The sequence below is a fragment of the Ambystoma mexicanum genome, chromosome 4q (assembly GCF_040938575.1).
Source record: "Ambystoma mexicanum isolate Mex_15411 chromosome 4q, UKY_AmexF1_1, whole genome shotgun sequence".
Lineage (NCBI taxonomy): Eukaryota > Metazoa > Chordata > Amphibia > Caudata > Ambystomatidae > Ambystoma > Ambystoma mexicanum.
This window is the reverse complement of record NC_090928.1, coordinates 185,834,381-185,849,770: the sequence shown is the minus strand read 5'-3', so window position 1 is coordinate 185,849,770 and position 15,390 is coordinate 185,834,381. Positions and strand designations below refer to the sequence as shown.

Sequence of the window (15,390 nt, the reverse complement as noted above, 5' to 3'; positions counted from 1 at the left end):
TATGTCTTTAAAGCGCCTTTTATGCCCCTTAGCTTCTAAAGCATCCTTCTTGCATCTTTATGCCACTTCTCTTTCGCATTGCCCTTCGATGCCTCGTATGGACCATTCTGCTTTAGTATGCACCTTGTGTGCCTTTCCTCTCAATGCCATAATCTGCAATGTCTGTATACAGTGCGCTTACAAGTTGGCATACCCAGACTGACTGAAGCACTTCGAGGCACTACCAATGAGATTAGAACTTTTAAAAAAAAAGGACACATGACAGTAACAAACGTGGCTTATTTAGGAAATCTATTTTGATGCAGGTTTTCATTTAGTCTCCACTCTGGGCATATTTGTTCCAAATCTACCTTGACTATGTAATTCTTAATTAGTTCATAGACAGACAAACCACAATTGCATGTCACGGTAAGTAGCATTTCACATACTGAAGTGACTGGTTGGAAACATATCCCCAGACCATGCCAGAACACTGTGTGGCAATATTGCAGTCTGGCAGGCGGCCACAAAATCTAACTTAACAGTTAGAGATAACCTTCTGACACACTTGAAAAGAACTTAATGAAAAAAGGTAAAATTCTTACCGTGCTGTTTTCAAAAGTTATTTTTGCGTCGCCATAGAGTTCCAACGATGCAGAAAAAAGGACAAAAAGAAAGAAAACGTCAGCTCTTTCAAAATCATTCATGTTCAGTCCTTTATAGCTTCCAATTTAGCTTCAGTCAATTAGCACATTTTTTGAAGAAAAAAACAAACAGTCTTTGTTATACACTCCTTGTCTTGCGGTTCGGTGGGGTTGGGGGGGGGTGGGAACACTGCATATCACGCCACAAGGAAACCACACAGTGGGGAGCAGGGAGGACAATACTACATTCAAATGTGAAGAAAGGAGCTTAAAGTGACATTTCCAGAATCTCAGCCAAGCAGATACTGGCCCTCTTACCCAGTGTAAAAGGAAGTCGTCCACCAACCTGGGCCCTGGTGTTGGTACAAGGGAGTTGAACATTAAACGACCATGATATGGCATTTATAACGCGCCTATACACAAGTGTTTCAAATTAAGTGCAACAATAAATCCGATTAACATGTTGCAAACCACACGCATAGTCGTACCGCAGAAGAGTAATGGAGAACTAAACAGGATGCCACAACAGGGCTAGAACCGGGGAACTGACTAAGCGGGCTTCCCCGATCATTGCTTAATTTGTGGGGGGTGTTTGTCAGGGCTCAATCCTGGCACTTTAGTCTGACAAATTTTGATTAGGATGTGCTGTTTTAACTGTCAAGTCACATAAAAACACCTATAGACTCAGAGCAAAATGTAAATGATTGTGTTTAAATACATACTTCAACGTGTTGTGTACGTTGATTATTTTTAAATCACACATCTGCCATAGTGGGTACATCCGTCAACCACAATAAGCGGTGGAAGTTGCAGCTTTAACCCCATCATGAGGAGAAGCCATGGGTGGTGGCAGCAATGGGCGGGGAGCTGCCCATCCTGACAGTTCATATAGACGTGTTGGAAAATATTTGAGCCCCGGCACTTCTATTTTTACAAATTAAGCACTGCTAGGTTAATGCGCATCCCAATTTAGGAACAGGGTTAGACAGCACTGTAGGACCATCAAGACACAGGTGAGTGACTAGGGAGAACCAAGCAAATTACAGCATCTACCCAATGAAAAGGTCTTCTAGTAGGTCAATAAGAAATAATTGTGCTGGGGCGACTAGATTCATTTGCCGTGCTCCATTCCTCATGTTTTAAGTCTATTGAGAAAAAGAGCTTCAGTTCACTTTTATTCCCTACTTGTTTTTAGGTTTTTGAAAGGGCATCACAAAACTATGCAGTCAATGTGTGAAAAAACAGATCGCATTTAAAACACACAAGCGGCAGTGAGTGTATGGGGGGTGCTCACTTTTTTCTGTGTACAGTTACAACCAAAAAGCACAGACGAGCATAGCAATGCCATGATTTCAATGATCTGAAAGCTAAATAGCATCCTCATGACGGAAAAGGTAAGCCCTTAAATTAGGGAAATTGCTTCATTTTGTTTTTAATGTAGCTAAAATGCGCTTTATAATTGTTCAACACGCTTAATACCAGAGATTTGTTCCTAAGCGGGATCGGGATTCGAACCTGTGTTGCGCTGACTTGCTTCCAAGACAAACGCACTGCGCCCGAGCTATCCTATCCACCCCCGGACCTTTGGATGTGTACTTACAGTCTCTCGTATGGTCATTTAAGACTGCAAAGTAGTAAATGCAATACGTTTTATTGCCCGTTTTCAGGGGAGAACCGTAAGTTTACTTAATACTAAATTTGTGTTTTGGTGGAGTTTATATACCAGTTTTTTGCCGGCTCTCATTTCAAGTCTTTACACTACATAACCTCTTCCCTAATTTAGCACAACTGTATATGTACAAGTATATGGAAAGCAAAAAATAGATGTGCAATATTTGTGGGGCGGGGGAAGAAATGGGATTGACACCTTGGAAGACTTGGAATCTAAAGTGATAGAAAGAAAGTGGCTATAATCAGTCAAGGGGGCAGAGCGGTATGAACATGTGGCTACGAGAAACTAACCCTCAAAGAACTTGCACCATGATAACCAGTCTTCTCGTCAGTCATAAATGACCAGCTCTGTGCTCTAAAGGAACTGAGATTTGGCTGCTACAGCCATGAATGAACAGGAGAGGTCATTTCATATTGTGATTTATCCTATGAAATGTCAATAAAACATTTTTTTTTAAAAAAGCACTGGTTAAAAATGACAGACGTTTTGTAAGCGACTTGATGGGAAGGCTGTAGAAAGATAATACACGCAGAAAAATTATTAGCTGAACGTAAAAGATTTTTTTATGTGTTTATACAAATTAGACAAACAAGGATATGTTTGTGCAGAAACCACACGCATTAGTGATTGATATACCCTACTGTCCGTGCCAGATACAGCGTTTTTCTGAGATGGAAAAATCTTTTAAAAGTATCAAATGTTAAAAATATAAACCACAGTGAATAGATGAGAATCAACTGACTGGATTCACACGAGTGAGTGAGATTCACCCGAGAGAGCAATCCGATTAGATTAGCAACATGGTCATATGTGAGGAACATTAGGTTTCAGAAAATTACAATTGTATAATCTAGAAATCTCCAAGTTGACATCACATCAAGTGGAAGGGAAACTGGGTTTGGAAGTTACTCCCATTAGACTGTCCTCTTCGTTAATATGGGTGAGGGGAGGATTACGGATAGGATGGTTTAGTGATGTCACTTTTGGAACATCAATCACATTAGAGAAACACTCCAGGGATGTCCAATCAACTTCAAAATACATTCTTGGACATTCACAGCCGCTATAATTCTCAGACTGCCATGGAATGGAAGAGTAGCTCCCAATGGAGTCCCATCTTCCATTTCCATGGTGGTCATCCGAGTATTGCTGTTAGCACTGCGGATTGAAAACCCAAAGTGCTAATAGCAATAACACCCTCACCAGCTGGCTGGGTTTGGTTGCAAAGATAACAGGGCCAATCATTAATGCCCTTGCTTCGATGTGGCCAGTAACTTGGGGCCTCAGAGCTACCACCTAATACGGCCCACCAGCTCATGTGTCATCACTCAAATAAATGCCAGGCTTTTCCAGTTTACCATTATTTTCTGTAATCAACAAAACTCTACTTCATAAACAGTCTATTCCTGACAATGCCACTCTTGGAAGTCACAGAATTAACATTCTGGAGTTTGACCTGGAGTACAAGAGATGCCTGGGCAAAGAAAAGCCACAAAAACTTCTATAACAGCACAAGTCTACTTTCATTACATTCATGCAACCAACTCTACACTCTGCGCCAAATTACAATTTTCCAAATCGTCCGTGGATACACAAACGCACTGCACAATTTTCTGGAGTGGTTGATAAGTTTAGCGGGGTAAGCGGCAGAGGCAACATCTTTTATGTGTTTGAACATGGTTCGGAATCTAGGTGGACTCCCAGGGGTTTCAGAGCTGGACACGTGGCCGATGTGTCCATCAATCGATAAGGAGGCAAAGGCAGGGTCTAAGTGTTTGAGATGGTGTGGGGAGCCTATGAGGAGCTCTGTCTGGTCATCATTCAGGCATAGCTGGTGGGTAGACATCCAGGAATTAATGATATGCTGTAAATTCGGTTGATGTTTGCTGAGTCGAGGCCGTGATTACTGGCCAGTTTGAGAATTTGCATGTTGTCGGCTAAGATGGTGTAGGGGATTTCAAGGCTGTCCAAGTGGTCAAAGAGCTGCTTAGTATACAGGGTGGGAGATAGGGATGATACTTGAAAGACTCGGAGGGAACGGGGATAGGGTCAGGAGCTTCCGATCCGCCGAAGATCCTTTACTCAGAAAAGAGTTCATATAGTTGATTGCTTCATTGGAAAGGTTGAAGGTGGAAGAGAGATGGTGGCACAGGATATCATGGTCAACAAGGCAGAGCGGTCTAGGAGGAGAGATCAAGGTCACCTGCATCACAAATGGCGTCAAACTGAATCAGGTCCAGGAGAGCAGACTCTGTGCCAGGACTTGGTCTAAAGCCAAATTGGCGTGTGCCCAGAAGGTTATGGGTTTCAAGGTAGGGTTGAGGTTGTGCGTAGGTTGTGTGGTCCAGTTTTAAGTAGGTAGGTCCCCATCGTGATTGCCTGGTAGTTCGTGGGGAGGGTGTGGTTGAGCTGTGTTTTTTTGGAGGAGGATGTTGAACCACACTTGGATTTTGGCAGGGTATTGGAGTTGAAAGAGGAGTTGATACATTTTGCAATGATAGAGGCGAGGGGTTCTGCACACATTTTGATGATATGGACTGGGTAAAGGCATCCTTTGCAATTGGAGGTTTTTAGTTGATCGATGGTAGGGATTACTTCAGTTGGAGGTACAGGGGAGAAGGGGAAGGGAGGCGGTTTGACGATTGATCTCTATGGGTCTTTGGTGAGTGCAAACTGGACCAAGGAGCAGCAGGCTTTGTCTTGGAGAAAGCTTTCTATGGGCGGCGCTGGGGATTCAAGCTCTTTGAAGATTTGAGTAATGGAGCTGGCCTCAATGATTCTTATCTTGTAAATGCTGGCTTCGGTGGAAACAATGGCAGTTTTATATGATTCGGCAGATGTAAGAAGGACCTCCTCATGGGAGTGGATGCGTTTCGTTTTTTCTCCATAGAGGTTATTCTCTGTAAACCAGTTGTAGTTTTGAAGGGCGCATTCAGGTCCAGCGCGGTGAGGGAGGAGTTGTAAGCAGCGAGGATAGTGTCTAGGTTTGTGCTTTCAGGTATTCGAGCTAGGGAAGCACTGATGGTGAGTTCCATTATTTCTTTGGTAAGTTTGTGGATGTCTCGCAGTGATAGGGGGATGGATGTTGGTTATGCGTGGTGTGTTGGGGTTGGTTGGTGTGGTAAAGAAGATCAGAGAATGGTCCATCAAGGGGATGCGGTCAAATGCTGAGATCATGATGGGCAGGTTGCAGTTAAAGATCCAGTCGAGGATCTTCTCTTTAGAATGCGTGGTGACCGACGGCTTCAGTAAGGTTGATCTCAAGGAAAGCGTTACTGAGGGCAGCAGCCTTTTGGTCAGAGGGGGCATTAAACCCCAAGTTGAAGTCTCCCAGGTGTAACATCTTAGTATTGGGCTTGAGGTTATGGTTTCCTTTTCAACACATGCCCTGGCTGTCAGTGTGGGTGAGGGGCATAATTTGCCTCTACATATATAAGGTTCATCACTTTAGTAATAATGAAGTGCGTAACAATAATAAATAAATTAATCTGTCTCAGTCTTACTGTGAATAGATACCTTCTGAGTCTTCCTAAAATCTAAACCTTATCGATTCAGCGTGTCCAAAAAGCACCAGATGCCTCACCTGTAGACTAACACACTGGCAAATGTCCTAGTTTTACCCCCAACAAATTCAAAGAGAAACACATCTAATAGAACTCAAACATCAGCAAATAAAACTACCAGTTCCACCTTCAGACCGCTTCAATTTAGGTGCACCTTCCCAGTCCAATCTTCTGAACTCCAACATTTGAAAATTCTTCCATTCCCATCCACTATTTTTGAAAGTTGGGAGTAAATGATTTATTTTTTGGGGAGTAAAAACATACTCGATGGCCTATGGGAGTATTTTTTTTTTTATAAGCGTGTAAACATTTTTTACCTGCAAAACAGAAATGTTTTTGTAATCATTTCTTTGCACCTAGTTATTCATGCACATTAAAAGACCTATGTTTACTTCTTTCAATCAGGCAGTTATAGTTTCTTCCTGTGGTAGTACGTGCAAACATATCCACAGAGTTGTGCAAGTGAAAACAGGGACACTAGGTTCTGTGTGTCCGTTTACTATATTTTCTTGCCATAGCAAAAGTGTCCGATACAGCCCTTATCTGTAGGGCTGACCATAACCATCAGAGCTCCACACTTCTGTAGCAACACTTGACGCTCCCTTCTGAATACACACGACCTCAAGTGCCCACACCACAAACCCCTTGGAAACCGAGCTCAATGACTTCTGAGATGCACAAATTAACAAAAAGGCAGAGCAACCATCGACAGTTTCCTATATCCCTACTAACCAGTCAACCCACCTTTCTTAAATATGCCAACGCACCAAAAGACCACACACATGCCAACAAGTGTGCTATCTAAAAACCAGTAACGAACACACAACATTTTTTTTTAAAACAATTTGTGAACACATTTAAAAAGAAATATGAAGTGATCTTCTACAGTAAATGTGCCATGTAGCAAGAAAGCGTCTGAAATGGGTAGTTGTAGACTGCCCCATAAGAAGCGGCCACCTCATTCAGACTAGACCTTCGTATAGCAAAAGTCCAATGTCTCATTTAATCAATAAACCAACTGCATTACTCCACAGCCATAGACTTCTGCTCCACAGATGGTGTGTAGGGGCAGCAACAAGCCAAATTGCAGCAGACCAACTCAGTGATACACGCCTATTGGTAGCAAAACTCTGAATATAAACTTATCCTGTCCCCATTACAAACTACACAGTGGCAGGTACTACTTTTGACAATGGATTGCGGGTAACGTAGACTGACACCAAGGTATGCAGAACGTTTTGAAAACAGTAACGGTTTAGCATCTGCACATCAAGCCTACATCAAAGGTTTCGCACATTATGAAGTCTTACTTCCAGTAAATGGTTTAAGATAATAGGTGCCCTAATGATTTCATATTGCCTGCCTGGCAAGAATCTAATCCGTTGTACATCATCCAACACTAAGCGGTCTACAATTCGAACCCTGCAATAGCAATTTAGCTCCTACTTGTAGCCTGAAGAGACTGGTTAGCTTGACACCAACAGCTACCAGGAGCTACTTTTGGCTCCTGAGGTCAAACTCTGCCATACAAATGCAACACCAAATTTCTGTATTTGGGAACGTGTATAAAGCAGCATTAAAAACCATCTAGAAGACATTTAAAAGCATAATGAATTGTATATAATTGACGAAGTTAACGTTTGCAACTCACATTAAAGTTACATTTGCGGTACACTTTGTACTAGATCCTGGTTATCTACAGGTACCTCCCGACTACCAGGTGAAACTCAATAAACCAAGAGCAGGTTTTAGCCCCCGAAATCTTAATTTCAACCCGTGCATGGCCTTCAGAGAAGGACTGGGAAGAAAAATAGAAGACATGGGTGAAATGATAAATATTGCTGTCAAGTACGTGTCAAAGGCAAGATTTAAAATACAGGACAGGCCAAGAACAGGTAAATGAAAACCCAAACTGGTGGGAGGAGGCAAAGAGCAGATTCAAATGTGTGCGCAAGTGGTGGCGCAGGTGAAGAACTAGCTTTCCTGTTTTCAGTGATATCCGATAAACACTGGAAAAACACCCCCAGAAGAAAAAGTGCCTCCTAGGTTTAAACTGAAAAACACTGTTTCCATTCAATGTTGCATCGTTTTCTTTGTAAAAAGAAAATTTATTCATATGTGGTCAGAGCTATTTTGAGGAATTGTAGACAAATGCAGCCATTTTTATGGTTTTCGATTCAAGTCTTAAAATTGGCTAAAATTACTGAAAATAGTCCTTGACCACTCACAAATACTTGCATTTACAAAAAATTGTTTAACATTGATGTTTGCGGTCAGAGACCTTGTGTGTATGTGTATCTGTCTGGAGGAGATCTGAAAAGTGTCAAGCTGGCAGCTTTAAAAGTAGAGCTGTGTGAGGCTTCCATGCATGAGGCTTGCGTGAGACCACAGTGTCAGTCACCTCCCAACCTCATGGGGATCTCTAGAGCACCTGCACCCAGCAGCACTTCAGCAGGCCCCTTAATTGCTGCTTAGCACTAGGAGCAAATTTTAAATGGTTCATTTAAGGGATACATGTTAGTGTACAGCGTAACTTGAGGGCAGATGTAACCACTCTTTTTTTAGGTAAGCAAGCTTGTTCAAATATTTGGCTACAAGGATTGTTCCCAGTGCAGACGCTTACCCATAAGAAAACAAACACTTGTCTTGTGTTGGGATTTTGTTTTCCAGGGAATAGTTCACTACAGATTCTTGGTTTAAAAATGTGAGCACATTTTATACTTTTCCAACATTTTTATTTGAACACTTCTTCTCAGGTTATTTTTCTGGTAGTCATTACTTTTTTTTAAGTCCAATGCTCTTTCGTCTTGCACATTTTCGTCTAAGGGGAAGGTCAATTGAACTACAAATGTATATTTCACTTTAAGATATGTTCACTTACTGTGCGTATATTCAGGGGTGCCAGCTTTTGATTTTCGATATGGGGACACAGTTCCCATACAGAGTGAAGCGAGAGAGCCGTGCTCATACCCAGTCAAAACAACACTTTTTACAACACATGTTGCAGCAGGAATAGGAAAAAAGCTGTATGATTTACAGGAAGGTATAAACATAACATCTCAACAACAATAACCTAACCTGCTGAGTTGCCTTTGAAAAATGCTGCTATAGGATCCCCCGATATTCCCAAACCAGGCAAAAAGTTTTGGCCTGCTCACCCCCTCCAAACAAGCCTCGGGGGGTACATTAATGAGACTCCCATCTCATTTTGTAGTGAGCAGCACTTGATAAACCGTCTGCTTGGAGTACATTTTGACACTCAAAATAATATCTCCACCAAAGTGAGTGCTTCCAGGCAAATCCTTTTATCGTGCTATGCTGTTTCTGCTAAAATTAGAAGTCTGTACAATGTGGAAAGATCTTTTTCACAAATCAAAGTCTTCATGGGAAGAAAAGAAAGGGCATGGATGGGCAAAGAGTCCCTGAAAAAAGTATTGCATAATGTTCCACAATAATTTTGACTTGTAGAAATGTTAGATATTACTGGATTAACACATTCATCTTTATTGCCCGGAAAGTGTTCATAACATCTTGCTCTATGAGACATTATCCTACTCATGAGCGCCATGAAACAAAAGAATATTTGTGTGTTTACACTGGAAAAAACAGTTATCGGCGATTTTTTGAAGTGGGCAAACAGGTAAACACTGATAAACACAGATCCTGAAACTTTTTGAAAAAACAAAACACCCCCGGAAATAAAAAAAGAAACCCCTAAAACAGGATACTCTAGCTATAACGTAGCTTCTATGGCAAATTTACTAGGAGTTTTCTTCTAGAATCCAAAAGTAAATCTAAAAAGGACACTTGTACACAGCATCACTGAGTTGATGTTCAGCAAAAAACTAACAAAGTTGACAATGTCAATACTTGTGTGACCTTGAATCAGTCCATTTTTGCTTTGTCCATTTACTTGCTTTTTTAATAAACTTTGTACCGAGTGCAGCTACAAAAAATTATTTTGGGAAGTCACTGTGAAAACCCCATGTGAATCACATCTATGCCAGAGCAGAGCTAAAACCAGATCCAGAGTACCTGGCTTCACATTAGGCAGGAGCTACCGCTGAAAAATCGAAAGCGAGTATCCAGCTCACCACAAACTTAACTTGCGCATGAGATGCACACCCATTATGAATGAGCCATTTTCTTTAAATGTGTACTAGTAATGTCCCAACTTTTCTTTATTTATATTCTTAAGTACTGAAAAGCTAATGCCACGTGTGCATGTAAGGCATCATTTGGAATGGGGAACAAAAGGTAGGTAGCTCCTGGTAGCTGTTGCTTGCACGTTAACCACGCTCTCCTAGGGTTGAAGTAGCTCCCAGCAATTTCGAACCTAGCCAATACCATCAGAGGGAGTGTACAATTTACAAGTTCAATTACCAAAGCTATAAGTTTAAGTAGGCAGCTGAGAGGAACTTAACCATTCTTAGCAGACAGCAGGTGTGACTAATTGGATTCTGCCTCGCAGGAGTACAAGGATGAGTCAGGGTAAAATGACCCACTCGGCCCTCAGACTTTCTACAAACTAAAACATAGCATTTATAAAAAAAGGTAATAACAACGGTCGTGTAGATATATACCTCCTTGCCTTTTGTGGTAACGTGGGAAAGCTATTCTGTTGTCCAAAATAAAGGGAATGGCCAATCAATGTTCTATAAAAATAACCACACCATCTGCACATAGAACGATTAGAAACACCAAAAACCCACCAGTGCTTGAGGGGCTTACGCAGTTAGACCAAGGGTTGAAGATCGATGCAAACTCATCAGGCTCAGTTCGACATGAAGGAACGTAGAGGCCGGGCAGAAAGCAGGCATTGAGTATGGGTGAATGTGGGTGCTCTGAGAGTTAGAACAGCGGCTCTTCAGAGATGCAGGTCATGGTGGTTCCAGGAATACTTCGTAGTTGGCTTTAGTTGCTGGGAGGGTTTGATGTGACGCTCCAGCAGTTAAAAGTCGGCAATCGAAGAGGTGATCTTGGGTGCGTCGATGTGTGATCGATGAGGCAGCAGTTCAATGGCTAGTTGGGTCGAGTCGTAGTTGTAAACCCGGATAGAGTTAGCGAGTGACTCCAGTGATTCCGTTCAGTTCCTGGCATTGAGCAGTCGCTTCGGCCCTACGAGGTGACTAGCTTTGGCTGGGACACGATTCTGGGTCTGCTCTCCCAGCCAAGGATATTTCTACGCGAAGTGGTAGGTCCTGATCCACAGATGTTAGCCCCCTCACCTCCTGTGCCAGGGAGTGATAAGGGGCAAATCTTACTTCTGTTTTGATGATTCCTTCTTCACCTCAGGTTGAGGACTTGGCGAGTACAACTCGACCAAAGGAAGTCCATTTAGATCTTCAAAACGAATCTGTGGCCTCAAAGGATCTAAGAGGAACTGAGCAAATTTACAAGGGGTGAAAGACACCTTCTTTTAAGGGCAAAACGGCCTCAGATGATTAGACTAAAGCTAGTCTGCCTTAGTGATCCAATCCCTGCTGCAGGATGGAGTGGACTTTGCCCTGTTGACGTCATACCCAAAGTGCTTTGCTCCAGAGGAAGTGGAGGGGACAGGAAAGAGTAAGCGAGACTCAAAATGGTAGAAACATTCTCCCATTATCCAGCAGCCCCCTGCCACTTTCCATAGCTGCAGCACCCTGCTGTGAGGCTACTCCTTTTAAATGATTTGTTGCTTGATGCCCTGGACAGCTGCCTGCTGTGTGGTTGTCTCGGGAAGTGTGTGTGTGTTACTGGCCCTCAAAAAAAGAACAAGGGGGTCCGACCTTCCAGGTTCTCATCCTGCCATTTGGCGAGCTACAGACGGCTGACCAGAATACACATTACCTTCCATAGTGAAGCTGACTCACAGGAGCAGACACGTGCAATATCAATTGGAACGTGGCAGTTATCAGTAGCACCATGCACTATGCCTCAACACAGGCATAGCTTTTATTTTGATTTTACCCTACCACCAGCATGGGCAACTCATGATCATAATAGTTTTGGGTACGGAAGGGCATACCTTAAATGCCGCCTCTGAACTGCAGGAACTTGGCTGTCTCTGCTGCAGTCAAGCTGGCATCTTGTGACCTTCCAACCTGCTGTGTACCACGAGTAGAGCGGGTGCTGCAGATCAAGCTACTGATGTAGCAGGGCACAGGTGTGCTATGCTAAAGGGAAATCTGGTTGAAAGATGAATCCTTTTTATTTTAGATGGAATTCGCCTCATCATTCTATTTGTTAATCAAATCAAAAAAGCCAGGGCTTTGCAACCTTGCCAAAGGGCAATTCCGAACAGCCGGTCAACATACATAAGTGGTCTTGTATAAAGCCATGTTTGTGCCCTTCATATGCGTGTCATCGTAAGAAAGAGGGATGGATTGCATTAGGGGAACCATGGAAGAGGCTGATGTGAAATCCTGTTTGTCAATCTGAGTTATTTGGATTGGACTGAGAAAATCGGTATGTCATCTAGAGGGAAGAGCCCAAGATCTGAAAGACTACTCTGCCTTAGGCCCGAACTTGGGGGCAAGAACTTTTTGTTCAGGGAGTGCCGCTTCAAATCTGAAAACCACTGGCACCCATTTCACCTCATTTAGTATGTTGGTTGGCAGGCTCGCTCAGATGCCTCAAATCTCACTAACATGCTCGAGTGCTGTACCAAGTAGCCTGCTGGCACTTTTGTCCATCGGGAGAAGTGCAATGATTGATAGGGGCAGGGGCCAGATATCTAACCTGCCTCCCACAAGCCCCAATGTGAAAGAGTCAAGGACATCAGTAAATCAAAACATGCCGAAGCGGGAAAAAGTGAATATATTGAGAGATTCAGGGCTTGAGAACCCATGCCCTTTATTAAAAAGGGCCCAAGGAATATTGCACTACTGGTAAATATGCTGCTATTCCACAAAGGGAGACAGGTTGTACATTAGATAGTAACAGACAAATTATCTCTATTAAGTAACAGACCAAAGAATCTCTTAACTAGTTAATTTAAAAAGAAAAATGGTGCCAATTTTAGATGGTCAATTGAATTATTCAGCTTCAAGTTATTTTACTGAAAACGTAAACCAAACGCTGTGCTTTAGCTCTGGTAACACAAGCTATTTGTCCCAAATGCATCATATGGTATATACTAGGAGATCTAGTTAGTTGAATAGCTTGAGGGAAATTCACAAAGTGGTTTGCTATCTAGGCACAAAAACTGAAGAGAGAAGCCTCAAAACCAAAGAGCAGGAGAAAAGGAGTTCCCATGTCTCAGATTAAACCCCCATCGGTAAGACTCAAATCAAGCAGCAGGTGTGTCTAAGGAATTAGACAATTTGAATAAAAGTAACAAATGTATAGGGGAGTTCAGAATTCAGGGGAGTTATTTAGCTACTGGATGTAGCCTAGAACAGCCCGGTTAGGTTGATAGCAAATATTGAGCTACTTTTGCCTCAAGAGGCAAACTGATGCTATGTGAATTTAACTGTGTGTTTTGGGACAATCTCTTAATAAACATCAGGATATATCTATATGACATTTAAAGCATAGGGGGTTCATATATAGATCAGATGCAAACTATCATTTTGATGTGGAAGTTAGATTTGTGGAACAATATGTACCATCTCCTTGTTCCCCAATAGTTGCTCCTGGTCACTGGTTAAGGCTTGATACCCAGGAGCTGCTTTTAGCTCCCACTTTTCCAATTCAAATTTCAATACTTGAAATTGGTCAGTTACACTGCCACGGAAAATCCAAAATCCAAAAGCGTCAGCTAGGAAACAGACGACTTGAAAGTGGATCAGACAACAACTTTGACTAAACTCCAACCCCGCCCACTAAATGATTTCACTGTATCTTGGAGGAGGATATCAGCTGTCAAAGCAAGCAGCAAACTGCAACCTTGAGCTAAGTACACCACCCATATGCGTGCTCTATCCTGTGTAACGAAGCTTAGGGTAATATCATGGGGTCATAAACTGGAAAAGAATATAAGGAAAAGAATATAAGGGACTGAGGATGAATCAAGCAAAGTTTCTTGGATAAGCTCCAGAACATAGGGGGGAGGGATAGTGAACTCAACCTTGCAGCCATAAAATTATAGTTCAGCCTTGTTTTTTAAACAAACAAAAAAATATATTGTATGCGATCAGCCTTGTAAATTGACATTTTTTGCTCCAGGCGTTGCACTTCCAGGGTTGTATTTGATTTGGAGAAAATGGACGGTGGGCCCAGAGCACAATGTTGATGTACAGCTACAGAAGAGGAATGGCCAGGGGCAATCAGAAAAACTAGATCAGGGTTTATCCTACCCCCAGACAACCTAATTTCTCTCTGCACAGCCACTGAGTTTTAGATGCATCAGATGAGCACTACTGAGCTATGACTGGCATTAGGAAAGAGGTCCTCGTCTACACGGTAAAGCTCTTCGCCATCCCTCTTCTGGGCAGCATCGAGCAGCTTGTTGAAGTCACATGACTAAAGTTACGGGTGTATAGGGGCTGTTTGCACTAAAAAGATAAGCAATCCACCTCATAATAAATTAAATGGTGTTCTCATTACAAAGTGCCAGCATGCAATTCGACTGAAACCAAGATTTGGCGAGTAGAGCACATAAGCAGCGCCTTAGTATCAGGCTGTAATCAAAGTACGGGCTGCCTCTGGTAAACTACAAGCTACAAAAAAAGGTTTGTTGCAAATCTAATTTCCACCCGAGATGCAAACGGTAACTGCGTCCCGTAATATGACCCAGTATGCCTCAAATAACTTCTAGATGTACCCTAATGCAGACGCTATATAGCGCTCAGCAACCATGAACCAAAGAATACGAGCAGGGCGATAAACTTCCCGCAATTGAAATGAAGAGCTATATGGCACCCATCAACTATTAACCCATTTCCAACCAACGAAACGTTCCTGACGAACTGCCAGCAGGAGGATCGTCCCCTGCACTGACCACTCTGACCTTCAAAGCGAAGCTTCTGCATAGCCGCCCTCTCGGCGCTGAACCAAACACTAACAGGACGACCAGTGAGGACACAGACTCCAAAACGTCACCTCATGAGATAATCCCTGAAGTCCTTGCTCTTCGCATAATCTATGGCCCTTCGGGCAAGCACTCCGGCCATGGCGATGGTCAAGGGGAAGCCGGTCGAGCAGCACAGGCGGAGCTGAGCGTGTTAACAGGGACAAGTAAGCTCCGCTGCCTGATCGACCCCACCGTGTGTGCGTCTCCGGCTCCACCCCCTTTCGTCACCGCGTCCCTTTTGCAGGCTCTCGTTCGGCTCTGCGTCCGTTTTATGACAACCAACTATGTTGAAGGACGTGCATCGAGAACGTGTCTGGTGACTACAACGGCAAGTTCTCAGCAGCGAAATCAACATCAGAATTAACACGAGTTTTCATTTCTAAATTGTAAATACTGAGCAGTGAATGGAAAAAACATTTTTAAATTACACCTTTGAATTTTCTTTTAGACTATTAGTCCTTCTCTAAAAATATACATTCTACCATTTGTCCTTATCAGTTAATTATAAAGTAAATGTTTATAAGTAAACAAGACGAT

At 42.6% G+C, this 15,390-nt stretch overlaps 1 protein-coding gene across 1 annotated transcript in view; it reads right to left on the bottom strand.

Annotated features, from left to right (window-relative positions):
- Positions 1–15,070, bottom strand: part of MPC1 (mitochondrial pyruvate carrier 1) — a 32,772-nt gene extending 17,702 nt beyond the window's left edge. The window contains exons 1-2 of the mRNA XM_069607707.1: positions 14,883–15,070; positions 585–588 (exon numbers count right to left, since the gene is read on the bottom strand). Coding sequence (XP_069463808.1) covers positions 585–588; positions 14,883–14,953 — 75 coding nt within the window. The 5' untranslated portion in view covers positions 14,954–15,070. The remainder of the gene's footprint in view (positions 1–584; positions 589–14,882) is intronic.
- Between the last annotated feature and the right edge of the window lie 320 nt (positions 15,071–15,390).